Source organism: Callorhinus ursinus, unplaced genomic scaffold, assembly GCF_003265705.2.
Source record: "Callorhinus ursinus isolate GAN/ISIS: 27379988/994484 unplaced genomic scaffold, GSC_fseal_2.0 scaffold25, whole genome shotgun sequence".
Classification (NCBI taxonomy): Eukaryota; Metazoa; Chordata; class Mammalia; order Carnivora; family Otariidae; genus Callorhinus; species Callorhinus ursinus.
In genome coordinates, this window is record NW_027397087.1 from 14,563,930 (window position 1) to 14,591,862 (window position 27,933).

Consider the following 27,933-nt stretch of genomic DNA (forward strand, 5'->3'; position numbering starts at 1 on the left):
TCCCCACCTCCTCCAGCCTCTCTGGAGCTTGGGGCTCCTGATCAGAGAAGCTTGTCTGGCTCCTTTCACCCTCCCTCCTGCACGGGCCTTGCTGAGATGTGTCCTGGGCAGGGCAGTGAGCAGGAAGGAGACTCCTCACATGATCCAGCTTATTCCTCCCTTTCCCCCTTCCCCAAGCAGCGCTCTGCAGTAAGAGCACAGCAGAAATGCAGACCGAAGGGGGACAACGGTGGGCAAGAAGGGCTCTGCTCCTCAGCATCCTCTGGACTACCGCACGCTTGCCTCCGCCAGGCACCTCCCTGCCCCAGCGTCTCCCAAGGGCCACAGGTAGGTGGACACGGGGGTCAGCCGCCCCTGCTGCTGATGCCACGTATGGATGAAGGGACAAAGGGAGGGGAAAATTCTCACTTGACTCACTTCGGCTTATGCTTCCTCCTCTGTTAGCATTTGGAAGAATATCAAACACTTTTGATCCCTCGAATAAGTTTTCAAAGATAGTTCAGAAAGAATTCACAGACTTCATGAAGCAGGCGAGTATCCAGTTTTTTATTGTTGGAGACTTATCATGAAAAAAAAATCTTCTTTCATCTTAGAAATTCTCTCTGCAACAGTGGAGGACTCTTCGCAGGCCTGTGGGCAGCTTGGGCTCTGAAATGGGAAAATGAAATTGGAATCTTTCTCATCAGAGATATTAGGAATCTTTCTCATCAAATTGTACAGATATTAGAAATCTTTCTCATCAGAGATACCTTTCTCTTTGAGACGGAAGAGGGGTTCAGAATTCCCTTTTAGAAATAAAGAAGACAAGGAAGAGTAATTTCATGATTTTTTTTTATTCCTTCACTATCATCAGCTTATTTCATTAAAGCTCCTCTTTCAGGCCCCAAAGATTTTTTTTTTAAAGCTCTACAAAGCTCTCCATCATATTCAAAAGTGCTTTATACGTCTTCACCAGGGTTCTTAAAATTCCACCCAGTTACTGCACACTTAAGAGTTTTCTTAAGGAATCTCTTTTTTTTGTGGGCTTGGAACCAGCAGACACCAGCATACTTCAGGTTTTCACTTTCTTTTCCTTACCAGGAAATAGCACCCAATGTGTTTCGTCTCCATCACTGGAATTTCCTGAAGGGTTTTTCACGAAACAGGAGCGCTGGGATGGAGGCATTGTTCTCTACTTCCTAATCATCCTTTACATGTTCATGGCCGTGACTACTGTCTGTGATGAGTACTTCCTACCCTCCCTGGAGATCATCAGTGAATGTAAGTGGCTGGAAATCTCCCCTTTAAGCTTCCGAAATAGTGGTGCCCCATGTATGTGGCTGTCTTTAAAACAGCTCAGCAAACAATTTTGTCCATCTCAACTGGTTGCCGAGCACAGACTTCTGTGTTGTGGGGCCCTACCTTAAGGAACTGGCCTGCGTGTGGTTTTTTTTTTGGTAGTTCATGGGCAGCAGGGCATCTTTAAATTAGTACCCAGCAATTATTATTACAAAGACTATCTCCAGAAACTCTCTGGCTACGATACGGCTGGCAGTTTGTTAGTAAACTGTTCCAAGTTTTCGCATATATGCACTTGGTGTGTACTCCTAAGACAAGGCACTCCTAATGCTTGCCACTTTATACTTTAAAAAAACTTTCAGCTTTCTTCTAAAATTGTTGTAATTTCTTTAAAGGTAGATGGATGGTAAACAAATGACATTAAGGACTATTCTCTTCCCCCCACCCTTCCTTTTTCAGCCTTATTCTAGTAAGGAAGCTAACTGATGTTTATGAACCAAAAAATAAATAATAAGTCCGGCATCCTATGTAAAGTGACCTCAGGCATCAGATAATTGTAAATTCAGTTATTAAACATTAAGCTCAGTTACTGATTTCTGAAAATAAGATCGGCCAGGCCAAGCCTCTCTCTTCCAACCCCTCACCCATGTATATCACCCAAAACCCTGAGCATAGACCTTTCATTAGTATCCCAGTCCCTTAAAGTCGGGATATCAATGATGATTCATGCCCTATACAACAAAAGTGCCCGCAGAAGTTCCCAGTCTGTCTCCAGTTTGGCTAGTTCAGTTGGTTGAACATGCTCACCTCAGAGAATGTCAAAGTTAAGGGTTAGGTTTCCAACTGCATGCTCACAGGATTGCGCAGAAACAGCATCCTCTCCCCCCACCACACCCACACCCACACCCACACACACTGCTAGCATTTCTTCCCAGAGAGAGAGAGCTAGAACGTTAACTCTCCCTTTGCCATGCAGCCCCCTGGCCCCGCTGAAATGCTCCTGATTTTCTCTCCTGTTCACTGCACCATCACAGTATCCTTAAGACCTACAGCAGGACCTGGCAAGAACACAGAGGTTCTCAGCATGTATTTGTTTAAAGAAAAAAAGTCATAGAACAGGACAGTGTAAATTTGTTATAATTATTATGATTTAACTCAAGTAGGTATAAACAGTCATTTTTATATTGGCATTCCATTTTACAATGGCTTTGATTTTTTTTAATACAGATTAAATTACTTTAACGTAGTATTTTTACCTAGATTGATAAAACGCAAGAAAAAAAAAGAAGAAAAAAGTAAAATCACCTACATTTTCATCACCCAGAGATCCCCACAGCATCTGGTTTATTTCCTTTCAGGATTTTAGGTCTTGCTATAGATACAGTTTGAGGTTTTTTTTCTTCTTCCTCATATAATATTTTATTCTGCATATTTTCCCATATTATTACTCTTCAAAAACATGATTTTTAATGGTAGCATGATTTTGTAAATGATGTAAGTACCTAACACTGTGTTTTATACATAGTAAATACCCAGTTGAAATGTATCATAGTTTTTTAAAATTATTAATCTCTTTGGACTTTTTTTTATTTTTTTACTCCAAGCAATGTTGTGCCCGTACTTGTATAAAACCTTTGCAAACTTCTCTGATCATTTTTTGATAAAGATGCACTTCACAAAGGGTGTGCCAACTTAAACCTCCAGAATGTGGGATAGCTTCCATTCCAGAAAACCATGAATAATAACATAATAAATATTTTTGCTAATTTCTTTAAAATGGAACTTCATTTTATAAAATTTGTATTTATCTTATTATTTGTGAGGTTGAACATTTCATGTTTATTGAAATTTGTGGTTTTGCTTTTGTGCTTTTTTTGCCCATGTTCTGACACAAGGGGATTTGTCTTTTTCTTATTGATTCCCAAGACCTCTTTTTTCTCATATAAGGATATTAACCCTTTTCCTAATATAATTTTTATAACATATGCTTTTTCATAATTTGCTGTTTGCTTTTGTATTTTGTGTGTTTATCACATTGAAGTTTACATATTTTTAAGCGAATTTATAAATATTTTCTTCTTTGATTCTCCTTTTGGTTTTATACTTAGAAAGACATTTATCCCCAGGTCAGAAAAATTGTCATATTTTCTTTTACTTGTAGTTTCTCTTTTTTTTTTTTTTAACGTTTCTTTCTTTCTTTCACTAAGAATTTCTTTTACTAAGGATACAATGCTCTTTTTTCAGAAAGTTGATCAATTTTCACATACTAAATTCTTACATCTATGTGTATGTACATCCGCTTCTATACTCTTTACTGTTGTAATAATTATTTGTTCACCCTAGTGCCAGGACTGAACCTTTAGTTAGAAAACCTGCGTAGATCATGTTAATTATATTAAACTAAGAAATTTTATTTTATTTTTATTTATCTTATTTTTTTAAGATTTTATTTATGTTAGAAAGAGGGAGAGGGAGAGAGAGAATCCCAAGCAGACCCCATGCTGAGCTCAGAGCCTGACTCAGAGCTCGATCTCATGACCCTGAGACCATGACCTGTGCCCCTGGGGTGCCTGGGTAGTTCAGTCAGTTAAGCAAGTGACTCTTGGTTTCAGCTTAGGTCATGGTCTCAGGGTCATGAGATCGAGCCCTGCAACAGGCTCCAAGCTCTGCATGGAGTCTGTTTAAGTTTCTCTTTCCCTCTCCCTCTGCCTCTCAACCCCACCCCCTGCCTCAGGCTCACACATTCTCTCTCTCTTTCTCTAAGATAAATAAATAAATAAATCTTTAAAAACAAAACAAAACAGAAACTAGGAAATTTTAAATTCAAGGTACTTTGTCCCACCTTGAAAATTTCTCTTCCTAGAAAATAGAAAGTCAAAAAATGTTTTTCTTTTTGTTTTCACATTTCCAAACAATGACTTGACTAAAAGAATAAATTCATCAAGAATCTTGTTTATAAAAAAAATTGTCTTGGGGGTAAAAAAATCACTTTTCTAGGCCTGCAGCAGAAACTGCATTAAAATTCAGATTGCTACTTCAAAATAATCTAATCAATGATTAGATTACTATTTTATTATAAAAGATATCACTCAGGAACAGCCAGATGGAAGAGATGCATGGGGCAAGGTACGAGGAAAGGGAGCAGAGCTTCCATGCCCTCTGCAGACACATCACTCTCCCAGCTCTCCAAATCCCATCTTTTTGTTTTTTGCTTAGGGAGGCTTCATCACCTAAGCATTATTGATTACGTCATTGACCACTGGCAACTGATTCAGCCTCCAGCCCTTCTTTCCCTTTCTCTGGAGGCAAAGGGGTGGGACTAAAAGTTCCCACCCTCTAATCACATGATTTGTTCCCTTGGCAACCAGCAGCCGTCCTCAGTTGGTGTCCAAAATGTAGGTCGTTAACATAACAAAAGGCACCTTTATCACTCCTATACTTAGGCATTTCCCAGGCTTTTGGGAGCTGTGAGCCAGAAACCATGGACGAAAACCAAATATATATTTTTTATAAACCACAATATCACAGCCCACTTCCTGGTCTTCATACACATATTCCCCCTTCTGGCAAAACAGTCATGGCAGTCCGAAGATACTGGCCTATTACTAGACTCTCATTCAGTCTTTGGTAACTACCCAGTCCACTGTGCTGGTCTAGATCGCAGGCTGCAGTACCAGCAAGAGCCTGTCCCTCAGCCCGTTCTAGATCACACAGTGAAGCCCACACTAGGTGCACAACTGTTTTTACCAGAAGCAATAGAGCTGAATTCACTATTAATCCCAACTTGACAGAGGGGGTGAAGGTACACCCTAACCCACCAGGCTCTCAGGAATTGTGGCAGAAAGGTTAAAGACATGGTCAGTTTCTGGCTTAGCCATTCTCCCTGCTTTCGGCCCTTGTAGCTGCAGCCCTGGTCCTGGGACCCCCGCATCTAGCAGGGGGTGCGAAACAAAACAGAAGTTGAGGCAATGTGAGGGAGAAAGAATACCAACAGCTTCCCCTCCCGCTCTTGCCCAGATCCACCAGAAAACAGGAAGCTACCGAGTGGGGCCACCCCTTCAGGACTCCGCATGTGGAGGGTGAGCAAACACTCATGATGGCTGGTGAGCCAGCTCTCCGTGCCTTTTTCTTCCCCCATTTTCAATAACCAGTGTTTCAGTCGCCCAGTCCAATTCTCTATCAAACTTATCTCTCTGCGCATGGGCTGCAAAATGTGCTCCCTCGTCTGAAGAAATGATGGTCAGTAATCTAAATCTGTGCAGTTATCTTCTGCAGCTATTCTTTTATAGTATTTTGAGCATTTGCATCTAATACCAGGGAAACAAAGCCCAGTCCAGAGGCAGTGAATACTCCTGTCAGGACCCATTTGTAGCCCCCGAAGGCTACCAGCATCAGTCTCACTTGCTAGCTATGTTCAGGACCTTCCCACCAGGGAATCTGCCACATAGCCTTCTGCAGTCTCCGTCTCTCTTGATGGCAGGTAGAACAGCTCTTATTGGCATTTTGTGCTTCAGAGGGTGCACGAAGAATGTGTCTGGATTCAGCCCATCTTTGCACTGCTGCAGACCCCCCATCTACTCATTTCACGGACCCAGGCTGCCATCTCAAGGGAGCACACCGGGATATCTACTCATTTCAATCACCTTCCAAAGTTGGAAGGGCATTCTTCTTATAGGCTTCTACTTTAACACACCTTTCAAATTTTCATAGTGATTTCCACAGGGTTATATCTTAAATGGGCACACCTTTAGTACCCAGGTTTCTATTGCCTTTCTAATCTGACCATATGGCCAGGCCATTGGCCACTGTCCTGGAAACTACTCTTCTCCACCCACTGCCCAATTTATCCACTCTTGCACATAAGATCCTCAGTGAGGGGTCGACCCAAGGGACCCTGTCCCCCCTGTCAACCTTAAATTTGATTCATCTGCCTAACCACTGCCCCAAGTGGTTGTTGGTCCATTTCCTCATAGAAATCTCTACCTTCCAGTCTTTAAAATTTCTCCAGACAGGTAAATAGAGAGGATGTGTTTGGGGTCCTTTAATGTTGGGTGACCAATAGTGGGTCCCACACATCCACCAACCTTAGATAACGCTGCATTGAAACGTTTAACTCCATCAATTTCTGCTTTATTCATCCCATTTCCTAATAACCATAAAGATTTCCACCCTACTGGGACAAATCCCACCATTTTCCCTTGATTCCTTTGTTTTTCCCCTTTCAATATTCGTTTGTAAATGTATTTCTTGATAATCTTCTAGAAATTTTCGTTCACCTTCTTGGAAACAGTCCCTTGACTCTCCCCTTGGCCTCTTCCCATTTTCTTATTAATTAACCTAATGTTTATATTAGCATATATAAGACCCAGGAGGGGAAGGAAGCTCAGCACATTTGATAAAGATTCCCTGTTTTTCCGTTTTGCAACAATAAGGTTATATGGGGTGGTCATGAGGGCCCCCTTAACCACAGCATTTATCATGACATGGGTAATGGACGTATTCAGTGGGTGAATATCCTGATCTTCATAAAGCCAATCCCACATGGCTTACATATAAAGCATTATCAATGGCTTCATCTGGGATGTTCCATTTGTTATTTATAGGGAAAACTGGGCATATAGCCATCTGTAGTTTTTCCATAGTGAGCTAGCTGTATGACCCATTATCAACCCAAACATGCTCTTTCACTCTGCAGCATTCAAAACGAGACACAGCCTCCAAATCACCCTCACGATCGATCCCCTCAGGAAAGGTTCCTCGGGAAGCTGCTGATACCAATCCACAGAATGAAACAGTTCCTTCACACTATACCCTCTGGTTTCAATGGTTTCTTGGTTTTGCTGTTCCTCCCTATTGACAACCTTCTTGGTAACCAAAGGTCTTAGAAGTACTTTGTTACCCCTGCGTAGTTCTCCTCCTGCTGGGCGGCACTGAGGCTAGGAGTCTATGCTCAGACTCACTGAAATCTGAGACGTCAAGTTCTGATCAGGCATCCTCATTTACTTTTAGTTTAGCTTTTACAGTTAACAATAATCAAGGGGTAGAAAATTTTGCCTTTTTCTTATACTTTGCATTTCCTTATGCATCAAATGAATCAACCACAGGACTTGGATCCATCTCTAAATTCCTGGTGGTAACTTTTACCTTTAGTAACTTTTACCTTTAGTAGCTGACCACAGCACAGCTGCTGCTCCATACCATGGGTGACCACATGGCCACCCAGAAATCAAAGGTTCCTCATCCCCTGTCCTTTCACCTTTTCTTTTCCCAAATCAAATGTTTCTGTGAGCCAGGGTCATTCTAGCAAATCCCACTTCACTGACACTAAACTAAGTAGGTTCTGAGCCCAATTCCAATGTATATGCATGGGGGGTCCAGGGAAGGGGGGGGTCCCACACCAGCAAAAGCAATGCTCAGACACTAGCAGGGTGTCCGAGGAATCAATTCAGTTCTGACAGTATTTACCTGGAAATATCATCAACTTTCACAGGTTAAGAGCACAGGCCTACAAGACTGCTCTCCCACGCTCCACTTCAGATGCCTGTTGCAAGCCTGTGCTTCTGAATAATTAGCTATAGATTGAGGGTTCCAATAGACCCCTCCCTGGGTTTCAGACACCAGTCATAAGCCCAGGTTGTTACCCTTACTTCTGGCCAACTGGCTGTCTATCAGAGGTTCCCACAACCTCCTCCTTGGGTTCAATTAATTTGCTATTTGCTAGAGTGGCTCACAGAACACAGAGAAACATTTTACTTACTAAATTACTGGTTTATGGGAAAAGATATATATATATTTATATGTAAAATATATATAAATATAAATTAGTATAAATATAAATAAATATATAAATACATATATAAATATATATTTATAAAATGACATAATAGCCTGATGGAAGAGATTCATGGGGCAAGGTATGAGGACAGGGCATGGAGCTTCCACTGTCCTTGTACCTCCATGTGTTCACCAACCTAGAAGCTCTCTAGAAGGGTCCTTTTGGGTTTGATGGAGGCTTCATTACATAGGCATGATTGAATAAATCATTGATCTCTGGCAATGGATTCAACCTTCAGTCCCTCTCTCCTTCCTAGAGGTCGGGGGTGGGACTGAAAGTTCTAACCCTCTAATTACAGGGTTGGTTCTTAGGTGGGGTCCAAAAATCACCTTGTTAACATAACAAAAGATGCCTTCATCACTCTCAAAACTTAGGAAATTACAAGGGTTTAGGAAGCCTAAGTCAGTAACTGCGGTTGAAGACCAAATATATATGAGAAATATATTTTGGTCACCTGAATGACCATATATATATATTTCTTATAAATCACAATATCACATGTGTGATTGATGGATGCCCACGCTGCTGCTAAATCTTCAGCTGCTAGGAATTGACCCTGGTCTTGAGTACTGAAAATAACTGGCAACAAAATGAGATAGAAATAGTGCTGGCTCAATTCATTTTTTAAGTGCCTATAAACTAATTCTGTCATTTCTCTGTTCAAGGTCTAGCATAGTCTCATCCAAATTAGGACATCAGCAATAAAAAACAATTTCCCTGGAATTTGTTTACAGCCACAGAAACTGGCTTCAGAGAAGTCTGCAAATGCTTTACATTTCCCCATAGTTCTTTGATGAGCACTGAGTTGTAATAATTCTCCCCATTTTGTCAACTAATAAGGATTAATATAATCTTGAAAACAGATTACTGAAGCATTCCACAATGTGCTGGAGTGTTATTATTTATTTATATATTTATTATCTATTTATCATAAAACAATTATAGAAGACCAAGCATGGTTCTAAATTAAACAGAGATAGTTTCATTTAGTCTTCACAAAAACCCTACCAAGTCAGGACTATAGATCGGCTTTACTGATGAGAAAACTAAAGCTCAGATGATAACTAATTATTTAAGATTACACAGCCTGGGGGCACCTGGGTGGCTCAGTTGGTTAAGCGTCTGACTCTTGGTTTCAGGTCAGGTCATGATCTCATGGATTGTGCGACTGAGCCCCGAGTCAGGCTCCTCAATTAGTAAGGGAGGTCTGCTTGAAGGATTCTCTCCCTCTACCCTTCCTCCCCCCACCCCCATCCCCACCTCCCACTTGTGCTGTCTCTCTAAATCTTTAAAAAAAAGACTACACAGCCTGGACCCTGCAGAGCCTGCTCTCTCTAATGCCAACATCCAAGAATGTTCTCAGTTGCTGTATGATATAATTTTACACGTCTTTTTGAGGTTAACTGCCATAATATGGTTGTTTCAGAAGAACCGTTCTATTTAAACAGCCTTGAGCGGTGCTTTCCGACCAAGGGCACTGGAATTTTGACCAAAAAAAAAAAAAAAACAAAAACAAAACACAAAAAACATCAAACACCCGTTGTTACTATGGAGGAAGTATGCTACAAAATAAACAGAATCTACTGAATTGCTTAAAAAAAAATCAGTTTAGACTTTCAGCAACCTATTGGAGGTTGTAAATTAATGTTATAAATACTTGCCCACAGTACAATAATGAGACTCTGAGGCCTAAGCATTTTGTCTAGGATGTCCATGAGCTCATAATATGGTAAGCCTAAGCATTTTGTCTAGGATGTCCATGAGCTCATAGTATGGTACTATAGGACCTAATCATCATGTATGATGCAATGATGCATGTAGGGTGCATGCTGAGTCCCAGCCTGGAACACGATGGGAGAATTGGCAGGACCCTGGCCCACCCCAGCCCCATCACCCCATTACCCCCTCCTCAAGTCACAACAGTGGTTCGTTTGGTCAGCAAAAGGGTCTTCAGCAAGATGAAGACTAGAAGGGGCTCAGGGCTGGAGTCTCCATGGAGAGGATGAGCAGGAGGTGGTAGAAGGTAGAGCCTCTTGCTGATAACCCTGGCTGGGCCCTTTTTCTGTCTATAACTATCTATGTTGATCTGGCAATTTCTTCTAGAGCCACCACCACCTGAGGCTTCTTCCAGCAAGGATCTCTGCTTTCTCCTTGACCTACTCATGATCACAGAAGTCACACGGACTCTCTCCCCACCCCACCATCAATACACACCTCTGTTGGACAACCTGAGACATTTTGCTGTCATCTTAACTGTGTAGCACTCATATGAGAAAATGCTGTTTCTATACCCTCTTCCTCTAATCCTATCTTCTTTCACATCCATTTAGGTTCTATAGGAAAGGAGGCTAATGATGATTCTTTGAACATAGAGGAATGTAGTGAAATTAATTCTACATCATAGAGGGAATAAAAATCACACTCTAGTTGTCCAGAGCATTTTACCTTTGGAGATAAGACCTAGTTTCTGAATTGGGAAATAGGATGAGGATTCAGGGGAAGGGGTTAGAAGGTGTCATCAGAGGTGGAATATTATGTGACATCAAAGGAGCTAGAGGTAATGGGGTAAAGAATAAACTTAAGGGACCTCCCTCATCCCCACCAGCTGTGCTCCTCTAGACCCTAGACCCATACTTGATGGACACACTGAGGGATGTGGGTGACAGAGAAACGGAGACGGAGACAGCTCATAGAGCTCTGTGCCACGTACAGGAGGAAATATAACTACACAGCTTACACAACAACCTAGAACAGAGTAAACATTCACTAAATATTCGTTATTACATAAGAATAGACTACAAAGACTATAATCCGTTACTCAGCAAAGATGGAAGTGCAGAAGGTGAGTGATCAAAGTCAATATGAATATGTTTGGGGCAAATACCAAATCTAGGGAGCATCTGCTAGAGCCTGAACACAAAGTTTAAGGCAAATAAAAGGAAGTACTACCTTCACAAGCTAGGAAGTAAGTTTATGAAACCCACTCTTTGATCTAATAATCCATGTGACAACTCTAAATGATACCTCTTTGGAATATTCTGTTTAGAGTTCCTTTTACTTCTTTTACATTAAAATCCATACCATTTTATTCTATCTTTAGCAATCTTTTCTGGTTTAAAAAAAATCTTTAAAGTATATTTCATTAAAATATAAATTAATATTTTATATTTATATAAATTAAAAATATAATACAAACCATACTAACTGATAGCCTAAATAGGACTATTACCTCACATCTCTATAAGCAGTCCAATTTTAGAAACAACACAAGTTCAGTATAAAGCCAAAATAAATCCTTTTTATGTATCCTTTTGATAGGTAATGGGGATCTCTTCATTATTTAACCACTGTTTAGAGCAGCTTTCTTTACCTTTTTCCAAGCTAACTACATAGAAAACTGAAGAACCCTTTAAGACTGGTCACTTGATACAGCCCAAAGTCTACCATAAGCTGGTTAAGACACATTTCTTTTTAAATGTTACACTAATATACTACTCAGAAACGCTAATCCCTCCATCATGCTGATCCTTTGAGGTATGTTGTGTCTTAAGTGAAAATGATCTTAATAACGTGTTGGGGAAACATCCTTAAATATTTAATTTTCGATTAAAAGTTTATTTTTAGTCACTCTGCTTTGAACTAATGTTTGCCCATGTTCAATTTCAATGTTATGTCTCAGAAATAGACAATAAGAAAGAAAGGAAAGTTTTAATTCCAGGTAGAATTGGTTCTAAATTGGTAAAATTGAAAGGGAGTTGAATAATTCCGTGAGCATGGCATTTGGATAGCCTACAGTTTCAGGGGATTGTTTGATTCTTAGTCCTCATGAAATTTACAGAGGCAAAGCCTTCCCAAAGAACAAAGAGTCTAGGAATAATGCTTCCTCCCTGACACAAAGGCGCTCATCCCCCTCTCAAGAGCATCTATATCCTCTTTGTTTTTCTTTTCCCTCTGATCTTAGTTGTGATTCCCTTGGATAGCATCTAAACCTACCCCAGCTGTATGGATCTAAATAAGTACCCAGTCATCTGGGTATTGCCTGGGTAGTCTGCAATTGCAGAAACAGGCAATAATAATAATAATAATGATGATGATAATAAAGTCATGCATTAATCTCTTCACTTTACCTACATGGATACCTGAAAGAGAGCTTTTTAGAGTAAAAAAGAGCTAGGTGCCATCCCATCTCTACAATTACTACCTATATGACCTTGGGCAAGTTATGGAGCCAAAACTGAGGTAATTGTGAGGTGTGGAGATAAAATGTCTTGTGCATGTGTTATATGATAAGCTTAGGGCAGTTGGAAATTCACTATAATAATATAGGCATTAGGCTGGGGGTTTGTGGGAGTCCTCTTAACTGGAATGACTTTAAAAGCATTATATTGTATTATATATTACATATATATTATATAGGGTTTCAGAATTTATTCCATCTTGGCTCAGACAAAATATGAGATGAGTAACTATAAAGAACTCAAAATGTTTGTATTTATGGTTAAAAACATCACAGAATATATATATCGTGCATTGAGAAGTTAGGCATTTATTCCAATAATGCTAAAGCTTTACTCAAAAAAATACATTTGAAATTAATGTCAGAACCAGTTTGCAAATCATAAAAAACATCAGTTTGCTGTCACACTTCCTATTGGACCCAAAATAAAACAAGGCAGGATGACTACCCTCCTAGTCACGAGATTGGGTGTGAATGACCTCTGATTGGTTCCAAAACTCTATTCTATTCACAAAACATGAAAATTTGCTATCACCTTCTAAAACTGTGCCAGAGGATGCCAAATCACATATATATAGTTTATGCTTATAACTCTATTAAAATATGCATCATGAAAACAGCTGGAAATACATTAAAATGATAGCAGTGGTTAAAACACAATGGTAAACATGTAAGTGACTCTTCCCCTTCTATATTTCCACTCTATCTCCTAAATTTTCAATAATGTAGGGGGTTTTAGTAAAATAAATTTATTTAACAATAAAAAATGGTATAGAGCCTAAAAGCATAGAATCCATATCCTACATTTTGATAAAAACTGATAAAATTAGAAGATACCTCAAAGATCGTGTCATCCAATGCTCCATCGTACAGATGGCAAAACACAAGGCTTGTCTGAATGACTTGTCTGAAGTCTCATATTAGGGCAGGGCCAGAATATAGGTCTCCATTTTAGTTTAAAACTCTTCCTACTATATTATATTCCCAGAAGAGAGTTTTCAAAAACTGTTATAAGCTTTTCAACATGACATCAGAGAAGAGAATATGTTTAAGAAAAAGTCTGATGAGTTTTGGTCTAAGTCGTGGTCCCCACAGCTCATTATCATAAAGTTGCACTTTATATAAACAACATAATGATACCTAAACCTATAAAGAAAATTCACCTCGAACAGTTCTCCTATATCCTGAAGGAAATGTGATTATTCTTTTAGAGAAATAAAGAGGAAAAAAGTAATAGCTCTGGGGGGAAAAAAACCAGAACAATTTATCTTTAATAATAAACTATAGCAGAGAGAAATGCTACTCAAAGGTCAGCGAAGACAAAGTCAGTCTATTCTAAAGTTCAAAGGTATAAACCATTTTACAAAATATTCTTAGAACCTTAAGATACAACTTGTTAAAATATCTTTGAAGTTTTATACATCCATCTTTACAGAATCTTTCCTTTCATAACTCAATTAGAGCCCAGTGAATAGCAACAAGCTTTATTGTTACTGCCTTTTGATAGTGGAAGTGTTCAGAAGGGCCACTTATTTTTCTACCTTGCAACAAACAGCTCGGTAGATCACATTTTCCCTCCTGAGACTGAACTTTTCTAATGAAGCTAGCATTAAGCAAAGATTGGTCATTCACTCTTCAGCTGCACCGAATTTGGACATTTAGTTCAAAATAAAGCATTTTGTTCTTTTCAACATCATCCACATATTATCAGGCCCTGATCTGATTAGAGAATTCATGATAACCAATATCCAATATCACTCAACTGATACATCCTCTGAAATATGCTGGAAAACTTCCTAAGTACCCCTGACACCTGGTAACTATTAGTTCCCTTAGGAAAGCCTAGAATGGAGGCAGTTATATGCCCATGCCAAAAAACAGGGAAGAAAATAACTCAGTTACCCATTATGTTATAATTGGCCTGCCTGAGTGCCATTTTTACATTGGGTTTCTGCAGTAAAATAGAAATAGCATTGGATTTAGAAACAATAGACTCAGGCTGTATGCCCTAACTCCTCACACCGAAGATCCTTACTATCCATGTACCTGAGTTACTTAACTCCCTGGACCTGTGTCTTCATCTGTAAAATGGAAATACCACCACTCATACCTGAGAATAATTGAGATGATTAAATTATGTACATGAAAGTGAATTGTATACCATGAATGTAAGATAAACTTATGTCATTCCCAAAATGAAAAATGTTAATCACAGAGAACTATGCCATCACAGGGATAGATGGATGGATGGATGGATGGATGGATAGATAGATAGATAGATAGATAGATAGATAGATAGATAGATAGGTAGATGATAGATTGATAGATAGATTCTCTAACCAGCAAAAGAAATGTTATGAAATATGTTCCATAAAACATTACTTCTCTCGCTTCATTCATCACTGCAACATGTTCACCAAGCAACATGACCAAAGGCAAATAGTGAGGAATCATTCGAACTCTCCTAAGAGGATTTTTCACAACAGAGACGTAACAGGTGGCAAAATGGCTCAGCCTACAGCTGGTCTCTGAGACCAAAAAACCCCATGATAAAAAAGATGACCAGGGCCGGTATCATTGACAGGCAGTATGTGGATGCCTTTCCAAGTATTTCCCATATCTTTCAAAATAAAGGCTAAAATCCTTGCTAGGATTCACAAGTCTTACACGATCTAGCCACCTATTACCTTATCCCCTACTGCCATCCCTTCACTCTTTATTCCAGACACACCAGCCTTTTCTTCTTTCTTGAACACATAGGCTAGCCTCCACCGTGGAATCTTGGCACTCACTCCTGCCTAGAGCACTCTTACCCCAGGTACAGGCACACCTCAGATGTTGCGGGTTTGGTTCCAGACCACCACAACAGAGCGAACACCACAATAAAGTGAGTGAAATCAATATTTTGGTTTCCCAGGGCATATAAAGGTTATGTTTACATTAGATGTGCAATAGCATTATGACTAAAAAAATGTTCATACCTTCATTTTAAAATATTTTGCTAAAAAAAATGCTAACCATCATCTGAGCTTTCAGTGCATCATCTTTTTGCTGGTATAGGGTCCTGCCTCAGCGTTGATGGCTGCTGATTGGGATGGTGGTTGCTGAAGGTTGGGGTGGCTATGGCAATTTCTTAAACTAAGACAACAGTGACCTTTGCCATAATGTTGGACTCTTCTTTTCATGACCAATTTCTCTGTAGCATGAGATGCTGTTTGATAGCAGTTTACCCATACTAGAACTTCTTTCAAAATTGGAGTCCATCCTCTCAAACCCTGCTGCTTCTTTATCAACTAAGTTTATGCAATACTCTAAATCCTCTGTTTTCATTCCAACAGTTTTCACAGCATCTTCACCAGGAGTAGATTCCATCTCAAGAAACCACTTTTGTTGCTCATCCATAAGAAGCAACTCCTATCATCCTTTAGTTTCATCCTGAGATTGTAGCAATTCAATCACGTCTTCAGGCTCCACTTCTCATTCTAGTTCTCTTGCTATTCCCACCACATCTGCAGTCACTGAAGAAGTCATCAAAGTCATCCAGGAGGGTTGGAATCAACTTCTTCCATACTCCTGTTCCGTCCTGTTGGTATTTTGATCTCTTCCCATGAATCATGAATGTTCTTAATGACATCTAGAATGGCGAATCCTTTCCAGAAGGTTTTCAATTAACTTTGCTGAAATCCGTCAGAGGAATCATTATCTATGGCAGCTATAGTATTACAAAATATATTTCTTAAATAATAAGACTTGAAAGTTGAAATTATTTCCTGATCCATGGGGCTAGAGAATGGATGCTGTGTTAGCATGAAAACAACAGTCATCTCGTATATCTCCATCAGAGCCCTTGGGTGACCAGGTGCATTGCCAATGAGCAGTGAGATTTTGAAAGGAATCTTTTTTCTGAGCAGCAGGTCTTAACAGTAGGCATAAAACGTACAGTAAACCATGTTGTAAATAAATGTGCTGCCATCTAGGATTGCTAAAGCACAGGCAGAGTAGATTTAGCATCATTCTTAAGGGCCCTAGGATTTTCAGAATGGTCAATGAGCATTTTCAACTTCAAGCCACTAGCTGCATGAGCTCCTAACAAGAGAGTCAACCTGTCTTTGAAGTGTTGAGGCCAGGCTTTGACTTCTCTCTAGTTATGAAAGTCCTAGATGGCATCTTCCTCCAATAGAACACTGTTTTCTCTGCACGGAAAATCTGTTGTTTAGTGGAGCCACCTTCATTAATGACCTTAGCTAAATCTTCTGGATAACTTGCTGCAGCTTCTACATTAGCACTTGCAGCTTCACCTCGCTCTTTTAGGTCATGGAGATGGCTTCTTTCCTTAAATCACATGAACCACCTCTGTTAGTCTCAAACTTTTCTTCTGCAGCTTCCTCACCTCTCCCGGCCTTCACAGAATTAAAGAGTTAGGGCTTTGTGGATTACACTTTGGCTTAAAGGAATGTTGTGTCTGGCTCGATCTTCCATTCAGACCACTGAAATTTCCTCCATCTCAGCAATAAGGTTTTTCTCACTTCCTTACCTTCTGTGTGTTCACTCGAGTAGCACTTCTAATTTCCTTCAAGAACTTTTCCTTTGCATTTACAACTTGGCTAGCTGTTTGACATAAGAGGCCTACCTTTTGGCACATCTCTGCTTTCAACATGCCTTCCTCACTAAGCTTAATCATTTCCAGCTTTTGATTTAAAGTGAGAAATGTGCAACTCTTCCTATCACTTGAACATTTAGATGCCATGGTAGGGTTATTCATTGGCCTAATTTCAGGGAATAAGGAGGCCTGAGGAGAGGGAGAGAAACAGCAGAATAACCAGTTGGTGGAGTGGTCACAACACAGAGTATTTATCAGTTAAATTCACTGTCTTGTATAAGTGTGGTTCATGGCAACCCCAAACAATTCCAATAGTAACATCAAAAATCTAACACAACATATATTTTGCTAATCTTGTTTCTTTTCATTAAAGTTCCAGAAGAGCAGAAACATTTGTTTTTCCTGCCATATTCCTAGCACTTAAAAAAGCATCTGGCATAGTAGGTACTCAGAAAGTGTAACAAATTCAGTGAATAGACAGGTGTTCAGTTATCAATAGCTGCTTAACCAATCACCCCAAAACTAGTGGCTTAAAACAATCACATTACCTCTCACAGCTTTGAGGGTTTACTGGACTCAGCTGGTAGCTCGGCTTGAGGTCTCTCATGCAGTGATAGTAAGAAGGCTGGATTTATCTGACACTTTCCTCCCTTTCACACGTCTGGTGCCTGGGACGGGGAAATTCAAAATTCAGGGGGCTGAAATAGTAAGGGTGCATCAGTCATCTCTATTTCTGTATGGGCTCTTCATGAGGTATCTCCAGGACAGCAGTTCAATGGAAGTTGGAGTTTTATGTGGTGGCTTAGGGCCCTAAAGCAAAGGTCCCTAGAGAGAGAACCATGAGGAAGGTTTGTCACCTTTTATGTCACAGCCTCAGAAATATTCTGGCTCCGCCATATTCTGTTAGTCAAAGCAGTCACAGGAGGACACATAAACTTTTTGGGGGGTGGGAGGAGACAGGAAATGGAAAGGTTCTGGAAAATCACACGGATGCAAATATCGTAGCCATCTTTGTAAAATACAATCTGCCACACCAAGAATAAAAAAGCATGCTACTTTTTAGTGTACCAGTAAAGACTGGTTGGGGATTTCTGATGCAACCTGTCTTGGCCTCCCCAAAGCAAGGTTTCAACATGGCTTTCTCTTTTCCTTTCCATAGTAGATGCCTTAGCTCTAAAATTGAAAGAGCCAAAAGTTTCTTAAGATTCTCATCCCAGCAATCACTGAAGATAATGGATTTGCATGCTTGTAAGTCTGGGGGATATACACAATTTGAATAGTAGTATTTTCTTCTATTTCCTACTCTAGAGTAAAGTCTTAATGGTTTTATGTTTTATTTTTATTTTTTTTTTTTAAAGATTTTATTTATTTATTTGAGAGAGCGAGAATGAGAGAGAGAGAGCACATGAGAGGGGGGAGGGTCAGAGGGAGAAGCAGACTCCCTGATGAGCAGGGAGCCCGATGCGGGACTCGATCCCGGGACTCCAGGATCATGACCTGAGCCGAAGGCAGTCGCCCAACCAACTGAGCCACCCAGGCGCCCTGGTTTTATGTTTTAAATCAATAGATTTTAATTATACAATAGTAAATCTTTTTGGTTCCTCGTTAAACAATTTCCTCTCATTTGTTTTGACAAGGTTGACATTGCTAATTTGTGAGTAAGCTCCTTAATTCAGGTTCACTTACAGGTGTTAAAAACTACCAATATTCACTTTTTCCTCCTCTTTCAAATTGGATTAGGACTCCTGAAAGACTTCACTTTCTCAACTATTGAAGCACTGTTAACAGTGTCATTTTAGAGAATTTATGCTGTCACTATACACCCACAAGCCATACAGCTAGAAAGGAATCTTTTCTGGGTCCTACAAAATCCCGTATCTTGGCATTCACAATACCGAGTCACAGCATAGTTCCAATAGTCCCTGGCCTTCTCTCCCTTTCTACCGAAACATTAAGTAATGAATTCATAGAGAAAGCAAGGCATTGGATTCCTCTAATTTTTTTAACCTGCATGTTTTATTTTTCCAGTTTAAGTCACCGTCACTGCTTTTCTGTGAAGCTGTAGATTTGAATATTCAGGTATAGAGACATACCCTTTCATCTGCCACTTTAACAGAATTTCATTTGTCTTCAGCCCTTGGATTGTCTCAGGATGTTGCAGGTGCAACTTTTATGGCAGCCGGTAGTTCAGCTCCTGAGTTAGTTACTGCTTTCCTGGGTAAATATTGCTCCTTATATTTTCTGCTTACTCAATGTGACTTTCTCTTCTGTTCTTCAAGTCTAGTAACACTAACTTAGCACTTACCTTGCTCATAGGTGTATTCATCACAAAGGGAGATATTGGCATTAGCACCATCCTTGGATCTGCAATGTATAACCTGTTTGGCATCTGTGCAGCTTGTGGCTTGCTATCTAATGTGGTATGTAAGAAAACTTCATTCAACACATTTGTTTTGACAAACTATAAAAACTGTTTATAGTCTAGAACAAACAAGGCACTAGTAATGTGTTCAATCAAATTTATTAATCAGTAGAAAAACATGTATTCCATTTAAAGTTAACCCACAAATAGCTCTTGGTCAAATTTATGAAAACCTAATAGGCTTTGAAACACAATTTTTCTTAAAATTCCTGTCTCTAAGCAAAATGCAAAAGGTAACAATATTTAGCTACAAACATACAATTTTCAGTATTACGCTAAGCATGTACTCGAAGTTACAGTGAATGGAAACAGTAAATTATCATTTTACAGGTCTCAACGCTATCATGTTGGCCCCTATTCAGAGACTGTGCAGCATATGCAATTAGTGTAGCTGCAGTTCTTGGCATAATATTCGACAACCAAGTTTACTGGTAAGCTTGAAATAATCATTACTCTTATGTAAAACACAATTAGAGAGAGCATTTTATGAAATTCCAATGGTTTAGCAATGTGTCTTTTTCAGAAATGTTATTTCAGTCACTGAGTTCTCAATTACCTGCTACTTCTGCACCATTTCCCCATATGCCTCTGAGCTAACTTCCTCATCACAGCTGCTGGTAGGACTTTCCCTTCTTTGAAAGTTCTATAGTCATGTCAGTCTCCTTGTCTCACTAATCACTGGATATTACCAACCTTCCTTCACCCCACTGCCTGTTCAGAAAGTCTCCCCTTCTGTTGTCCATTAAAAACCCAACAGTTGGGTCTTTCATTTATTGGGTTGTTTACCTTGCCTTGATTAGAAGTGGTCATGGTCACAAGACTGAAGAGAAATGATGGAGGAAGTAAATTTTAAAATCTTCAGATTCTTGAATGGAGCACTGGGTGTTATATGCAAACAATGAATCACGGAACACTACATCAAAAACTAATGATGTAATGTATGGTGATTAACATAATAAAAAATAAAATAAAATCTTCAGATTCTTCTTTCTCTCTGATGTTCATTTAGCAAGAGGAATTACAGCTTTCTTCCTCTAAGGATCAACAATATTTAGGTATTAACAATTGTTTGCTTTCTTTGTAACCTCCCAGTATCTTGCTGTTGCACGAAAATGAAAGAGGGTGACTCAGTGGACAGCAAATAACTTTTCCAACTAATAAGAACCAGGTATTCACTATGCTAGGAATCATAAGGGATGGAGAGGAATGTACAATGCACAGCCACAGAGGTTGTGCACGGCACTATGCCAGAGGATACCAGAAAAATAGAAAACAATATAAATGGCACCTTTCCGGAGTACAACTTAGCAACCCTGCAAAATATCTGCTAACAAGGAACAAAATCTAGCAGGGAGAAAAATTTCTAAATGAATCTTCCTAAAATCTGGTCTATTTCCCAAAATTCACTGGCTATAAAATAAAAGGTAAATGACAGGTTCAAATTAATGATACTAGCTAATCATAACTCTTTAGGAAACCAAAGCATAGGGCAACAGTTCTCAGTGCCTAAGGTATAATTTGATTTTTAAGACTATCCTCATTTTCTTGCAAATACAAGTCATATTCAGTTACATCAAAATTAAAAAAAAAAAATCTCTGTAAACTGAAAAGTCCCAAAGTCTCATATATTCTGAATATTTTACACAAAATTCTTATACCAGATTTGAATAGACACAGTTGAAATGAACTAACAGATACTATGTTCTTTTATAATTACTATACATTTTGGGGAATGGATACTGACAATGTACTGAGATGGAAAATGCCCATCACTATTCGTTAACTTTTACTCTGAAAAATCTACAATTATTTTCAAAGCACTGTTTATGCCTACCGTTTATAAAGAATCTGTAAATGAAGACAATGAGTTTATAATTCTTAGTTTTATTTGAAATATAGAAAGGACTGTTAAGCTTTTATCAATAAATTTATAGTTAATGCTGTAACCAAGTTAGGACACATCTATAAAACCAAAATATACCTAGAAATGTTCTTTGCTTGTTCTATTGCTATGCTGGAAAATTATTAAGCAGATACTGCCCAAAAGCTATTAACCCTAAAAAAAAACTTTTGTTTTTAATTTTTTAAAACACACAAATTTCTTTTAATTTATAGGTATGAAGGAATTTTGCTGCTTTTGATATATGGATTATATGTTTTGGTGCTGTGTTTTGACATTAAAATTAACCAATATATTATAAAGAAATTCAGTCCTTGCTGCACCTGTCTTGCTGAAGCTATGGAGGAGAGAAGTGAACAACAGCCACTGATGGGGTGGGAAGATGAGGGTCAACCATTCATCCATCGGCAATCAAGAACTGACAGTGGGATATTTCATGAAGAGTCTGGCTACTCTCAGCTTCCTTTAAGTTTACACGATCTAAGCCACGTTTCTGAAGGTAAGAAGCACATCATGCCCACTATTCAGTCCATTCACTAGAAAAACTTAAGAATCTCATTGCAATTCAGCAATTACTATATACACTTATGTAAAAGATACTGGGGAGAGTCAGAAATGATGAAGAGGTAGGTGGTCCCTATCCTTAAGAAGCTTCCAATGCTGTATGGAAAAAAAGAAAATAGCTAAAATACGAAGGTTTAAATACTATAAAGAGAAAAGTGTAACTGTAGTTCCTGGTTTCTAACCACACCAGATTGTATAAAATTTGATGGCTACATAGAAAAGATTATCACAGAGAAGGGAGCATTTACACTCAGCCTTATAGAATTAATCAGATTTTAGCTGATGACCTGATTTATGACCAGTAACAGCTACAGAAGTCTATTATGTAAATGATGTAGAAGTAAGAGTAAAGTATACTCTATAAATTGATGCCAAGTAATTAATATGAGCAAAAGGCCTATTCAAGTACTAGCATACCTGGAGCACAGAATGTACACAGTAAGGAAGCAGAGAAAAGGTAGATAGAAAGAAAGAATAAGATAGGAAGAGTCTTAAATGCTAGCATACAAGTCTCTGCAGGTTTATGAAGCAGGGAAATTAGAGGATAAAAGAAATGGAGGTCTGTCAGAGGCTACTAAAACAGCTGATGTGTTTAGTAGATGCCTAGACAGAGTGAAGAAAAGTAGGAATAAAAGACAATGTAGAGGAAGCATCACCAAGACGAGGCAACAGAAGGACTATATGGGGCCAGAAAAGGGAGCAGAGAAAATTCTGAGGCTTTGTTCGTGATTGATTGAGAAAATGGGAACACCACTTACAAAACGTTGGAATTTAGGAAAAAGGGCTGGTGTGGGAAAAAAGAAAAGCTGAGTTTTAAACATGTCATCTGAAGCAATAGCAAAACATTTAGATATTTAGTAGAAACCAAATTCATCTATGGCCAGAAATAAAAATTTATGTGTTAGTTTTTTACAAAGTGGTTGTATGAAACAGATTCTAAATTTATCTAAGTACATTAGGAAGGAAAGTTATTCTTTTACTACCTAAAAAAAAAATTAAAACAAGACTTTTTCCCTTCCTACAAAAATTACAGTTTTTTTTAGCCTTTCAAGTGCAAGTGGTATATATTGCCAAGTTAAATTTTATAACAAGAAATTCAAAAGAACCACTCTAAATTTTTTCATTACACTGAGATCATATCTAAAATTTACTTAGTGGCCCATTGGCTGAGGCTTGGCAAATTTCTTTCATGAGTTATTTTACTAGCATTAGTTGTAATTTGATCCAATATATGGGTACATTCTTTTGTAAATGCCATGCAAATTTTGAATAATTTTAAAGTGAATGCTTATTTTTATCCAATGTATCACTGTCTTCCATTAATTTAATAAAACAAATGTATAAAGGAACATATTCAAGTTTTGTAAGTTACATTGTAGATTCCACGCTAGTTCCTATTTTCTTAAAGGTTCTTCCTAAGAACTGTAGTGAATTCCAAATCTGGGAAACTAATGTAAGAAAAATGAAGCAAGCCTCCAAAATTCACTTACAATGAGAATTAGAATGGAATATTCAACTTCATAAAAAGATTATGCTGTAATTATTTTATACTTCCTAAGTATGCATTATCTGACACACAGGGCAAGCTAGAGACATCATCAATACTGGGGAACAGAGACAACTATAATAGCTATAAACAGGTAGAAGCCAGGTTAATCCCATAAGCAAAAAAAAGTTCCTAAACACCATCCACATTGTAGAAAACAAAGAGAAGTCCAACTGACACTTCATAAACATTTCATCTAATATATTTAGTGAATGAGCCAAGATATTTTGATGGATTTAAGGCCCCAAATCAAGAAACGCTGAGTATCACATTTTATACTGTCTGCCCTAAAGTCTCAATTAGTTTCTTTTTGCCAGCAATATCAGTAATGAGGTATTCAAATGTTTTAAATAGCCTCTTAAAAACTGATACAGCTAATTTATTTCAATATAGCTTTCTAAATGGACATTTCCAACTTAATTGGCCATTTGAGAAAACTCAAAATCATTTATTTTTTTCCTCAACAGATCCACCAAGTGTTTTCAACATGCCTGAAGCAGACTTAAAAAGAATTTTTTGGGTACTGTCCCTTCCTATTATTACCTTACTTTTTCTAACCACACCAGATTGTAGAAGAAAGTTTTGGAAAAATTATTTTGTGATAACATTTTTCATGTCAGCACTATGGATATCTGCATTTACATATATCCTGGTTTGGATGGTCACAATAACTGGTATGTATCTTTAGTATAAAAGCACAATTTAAAAAGAAAATAATCAGTTTTATTGAAGAACAAACTGCATATATTCACTAAAAGTAGTCTAGCTACGGAGGAAATTTCTCTTTCAGCAAAGACCAAAGAGAAGTGCTACTTACAAAAAGATTAAATATTAATATACCAACAAGATCATTCAGGGTTTGTAAGTTGCATATTACATATCAACTATATTCTCAATATTATACAGCCCAGTTACAAGTCATGGGATCTTCTTATAAACGAAATCAAATACACAGGATTTCTTCCTATTGCGCTAATAATTAAATCACCATCATATGGGGTCCACAATATAATTCTTATATTGAAATCCATTCCATAATGAAAAATATAGCAAGAGGCCAACATTTTGAGAAAACATATATGCTCACTGTTTAACTGGATTGCATTTCATTTTGCTTTTTAAGATGGACATATAAACAAACTATGAAATGGGTGAAAAGGGCATAAAATAAAATTTCAATTTAGGTATCTACTACCTTCATGATTAAAATTTAAATATTACTGCTTGGCCATAATCAGTTCTAGTCCCACAGGACTCCAGAAGGAAAAACTGAATACAAACGCAGAAAAAAAAAAAAAAATCAAGAATTTCTCTCAAAAAGGTTAACCTGAATGGACACATCAGAGGTGATCAGAAGTGAGCGAACTATGGCCTGTGTGACCAAACGACCAGGTCTCCTGTTTTCGCTAATGAAGTTTTACTGAACATAATCATGCCCGTTCATGTAATTCATTTATATGTATGGATGCTTTCACACTACAGTGGCCGAGGTATGTGCAACAGAAACCATATAGCCTGCACAGCCTAAAGTAATTACTACTTGGCCCTTTACAAAAAAAGGTTGCTGATCCCTGACTTTTCACAAATTAATATATGACTTAGAATAGCATGCTAGCAAGAAAGCAGAATATTTCTTTTTTTAATGAGAAAGATGAAAAAGTCCAATTAGCTTGCATATTAAATCTCTCTAAATTTTCTCAGCCAAAATGTATTTCACAATAGAAAATCAGGAAAAGAACAAAATCAAGTAATAGATCATAGAACAGCCCCCAAGATGATAAACACTACTGGTGTTATTTATGTACACATGACCTCTGGCAAACCAGTAACAAAAATTAACAACCAATTACAATTCCAATATCAATATATAAAGCATGCAATAAACAGCTAAAGTTCTTTTAACTGATATCTTAAGAAAAAAAAAGAAGAGTCTAAAGTAAATTTTCAATCACAACATTAAAAGAGCAGTTACATGTATTTTTTTTAACTTCCCTCTGATTGTTTCCAGAATGAACATATTTCTGAAAAATGTTGAACTGATAACCAAATTTAACAGAACAGGACCATAATGTTAGGAAGACTCAAGTAGAACCCTATTTTTGTTTTCCTGTGTTTAAGGTAGATCATCAAAGTACGACTTAAAAAATGTGTACCTGTTAACACATTTACAGGTTAAAAATAGCTATAAACAATTTGCTTAATTCTGACTTTAAGAAAATAGTTTGAAAAGCAGAAAATGACCAATCTCAGCATATATTAAGCAACAGTCTTGAAGATAACAGTGAACATCTAAACCTTCTGTAAGCATACCAGGTAGGGGAATTACTCCTTAGTAGAATTCTATTAAATATCTTTAGATATCTGTCATTAAAAATTTGTGCTACCTGGGCTAACCAATTTACCAATCTTACTCAAATATTTTGCTAGGTAAAATCTAAGTACATATTGGTTGTAAAATCTAAATGTGCCTATTTTCTTTTTGTTCAGGAAGGAAATATCTGAAGTAACTGCAGAGAATGGTCATTGAATCTGTAAGATTTGCAACTTGCAGTATTTCTGTTTATTACAGGGGAAACATTAGAAATTCCAGATACAGTAATGGGCCTTACTTTATTAGCAGCAGGAACAAGTCTGCCAGACACGATTGCAAGTGTATTGGTTGCAAGAAAAGGTAAGAGCTAGGTCCCTCAAGCTGCAATGCCCATTCTTCAAGCCTGGCTGAAATACACTGAGCAAAGGTACCTTTAAAAATATTTATTTCCTCAGTTAACATAGTTTGAAGAAAAAAAAGAGTGACTCAAAAAGAAGGATTTACTTTTAATAGCAGAGTAATTTCACTAAATCTAATCCCCCAAATAATATTTATCTAAAATGTGCATCAAATTTTAATTAACCGTATTAAATTAGAATGAAAAGCAACAAGTAATCTACAGACCTTATTGAAAAATGGTTTAATAAATAAATTATTAAATAAATGTTAAGACTTTAAATACTAACCCCCCAAATTAAAAAATACAAATTCAGTAAGACTTTTGCCCTAATATAACAATTTTCCAAAACCAACAAACAAAAAAAATTTCCAGTGTTTTTTTTTTATGAAGCTTATTAATAAAATACAGTATTGGTGTGCAAATTTTAACAACATGCTTTTCTTGCAGGCAAAGGAGATATGGCTATGTCTAACATCGTGGGATCCAATGTGTTTGATATGCTGTGCCTAGGTGTTCCATGGTTTATTAAAACTGCATTTATAAATGCATCAGCTCCTATAGAAGTGAACAGCAGAGGACTAACTTACATAACCATCGCTCTCAACATTTCGATTATTTTTCTTTTTTCAGCAGTTCACTTCAATGGCTGGAAACTAGACAGAAAGCTGGGAGTAGTCTGCCTGTTATTATACTTGGGGATTGCCACATTATCAGTTCTATATGAACTTGGAATCATTGGAAATAATAAAATAAGGGGCTGTGGAGGTTAATATTAATAGTGTTATGTGGAAAATGTGAATGATGGGAAGGGAAGAGAAGGAAAACTCCATTTCTTCATTTAAGTGAAATAAAAAATACCCTGAACTTTAGAATCTAAAACTTACTTACAATAATTCTTTATCACCAAAGAAAAGTAATTTAAAACCAGCCAAAATCACATCCTAATTTATCTGAGCCCTTTCTTTTCAAGGACAATTACATATATAAAATGTAAGTTTTGAAAAAATCATCTATGTTTTACCTTACAGTAAGCTGATAAAAGCTGAGGAAACTTGAACAAATCCCACTATGTAGTACTGAAAGTAACAAGAAAATGGCTTATTTCATTAAAAACAGTATAACCATTCATTTAAACTGAATGACCGACTTGCTGTCTTTAAAAACCCAAACTTGAGATTAACAAAAATCACAGTATATTTAACACTATACTGTTAAAAGCTGGTGGGAGTTTTAAAAGTTCATTTTTACAGCTTTTGTAAGCATACAGTATTACTAAAAAAATGACTTTTTACTAGGAGATTCAGCAAAACAGATGTAAGAATGTTCCAACCGTGGTTTGAAATTATGCATTACGATCCAAGCGAACATCGATTTCTCTGCCACTGATTTTTATGCCATTCATTATTCTGCAGGCTTTTTCAGCTGATTCTGGGGAGTCAAATCTGACCGTTCCACAGCCTTTTGACTTTCCATTCTCCATTTTTATTTCGGCAAACATTACATGACCTGTAAAAGAAAAATTATAGAATTACTAGTCAGTTTAAATGAGCTTCATTTCACTGCACAGGTCTGAAATTCCTCATAGCCAATGAAATGATAAATAACTGGCTAAAAATATTAATGATTTAAAAATAACACATCATATAAACATTATTCTCATGATTTTATATTCTGACTATAATGCATTTCATATAAAGTAACAAATATATATATGTCAAAATACACAAAATAGGAATCAAACTTGCTTAGGATTTAATATTTTATCAAAATAGAAAAAAAATTTATTCCTTATGTTATATTCTTAGTTTCTGGGGCCACCTGGGTGGCTCAGCTAGTTAAG

General features: G+C 37.6%; 2 protein-coding genes across 3 annotated transcripts in view; one reads left to right on the forward strand and one right to left on the reverse strand.

Moving 5' to 3' along the window:
- The first annotated feature begins 206 nt into the window (after positions 1 to 206).
- Positions 207 to 26,863, forward strand: SLC24A5 (solute carrier family 24 member 5). Its single transcript, XM_025884210.2, has 9 exons — positions 207 to 327; positions 1,081 to 1,260; positions 19,085 to 19,168; positions 19,267 to 19,370; positions 19,703 to 19,803; positions 21,488 to 21,771; positions 23,850 to 24,056; positions 25,952 to 26,053; positions 26,541 to 26,863. Exons 1-9 carry the CDS (start codon positions 207 to 209, stop codon positions 26,861 to 26,863), a joined length of 1,506 nt encoding a protein of 501 aa, XP_025739995.1.
- The window catches only part of MYEF2 (myelin expression factor 2), a 32,148-nt gene continuing 28,298 nt past the window's right edge, over positions 24,084 to 27,933 (reverse strand). For both annotated transcript variants that reach the window (XM_025884205.2, XM_025884202.2), the window contains one exon: positions 24,084 to 27,599. In XM_025884205.2, the coding sequence (XP_025739990.1) occupies positions 27,436 to 27,599 (164 nt within the window). In that variant the 3' untranslated portion in view covers positions 24,084 to 27,435. The remainder of the gene's footprint in view (positions 27,600 to 27,933) is intronic.

What these genes read in the sequence shown, in the direction of transcription:
- SLC24A5 (XM_025884210.2), top strand. Translation starts at nt 207, where the DNA reads ATGCAGACCGAAGGGGGACAACGGTGGGCAAGAAGGGCTCTGCTCCTC. An exon ending in TTCGACAACCAAGTTTACTG is followed by an intron (nt 19,804 to 21,487) that starts GTAAGCTTGAAA and finishes TTTAATTTATAG; the next exon opens with GTATGAAGGAATTTTGCTGC. An exon ending in TGTATTGGTTGCAAGAAAAG is followed by an intron (nt 26,054 to 26,540) that starts GTAAGAGCTAGG and finishes CTTTTCTTGCAG; the next exon opens with GCAAAGGAGATATGGCTATG.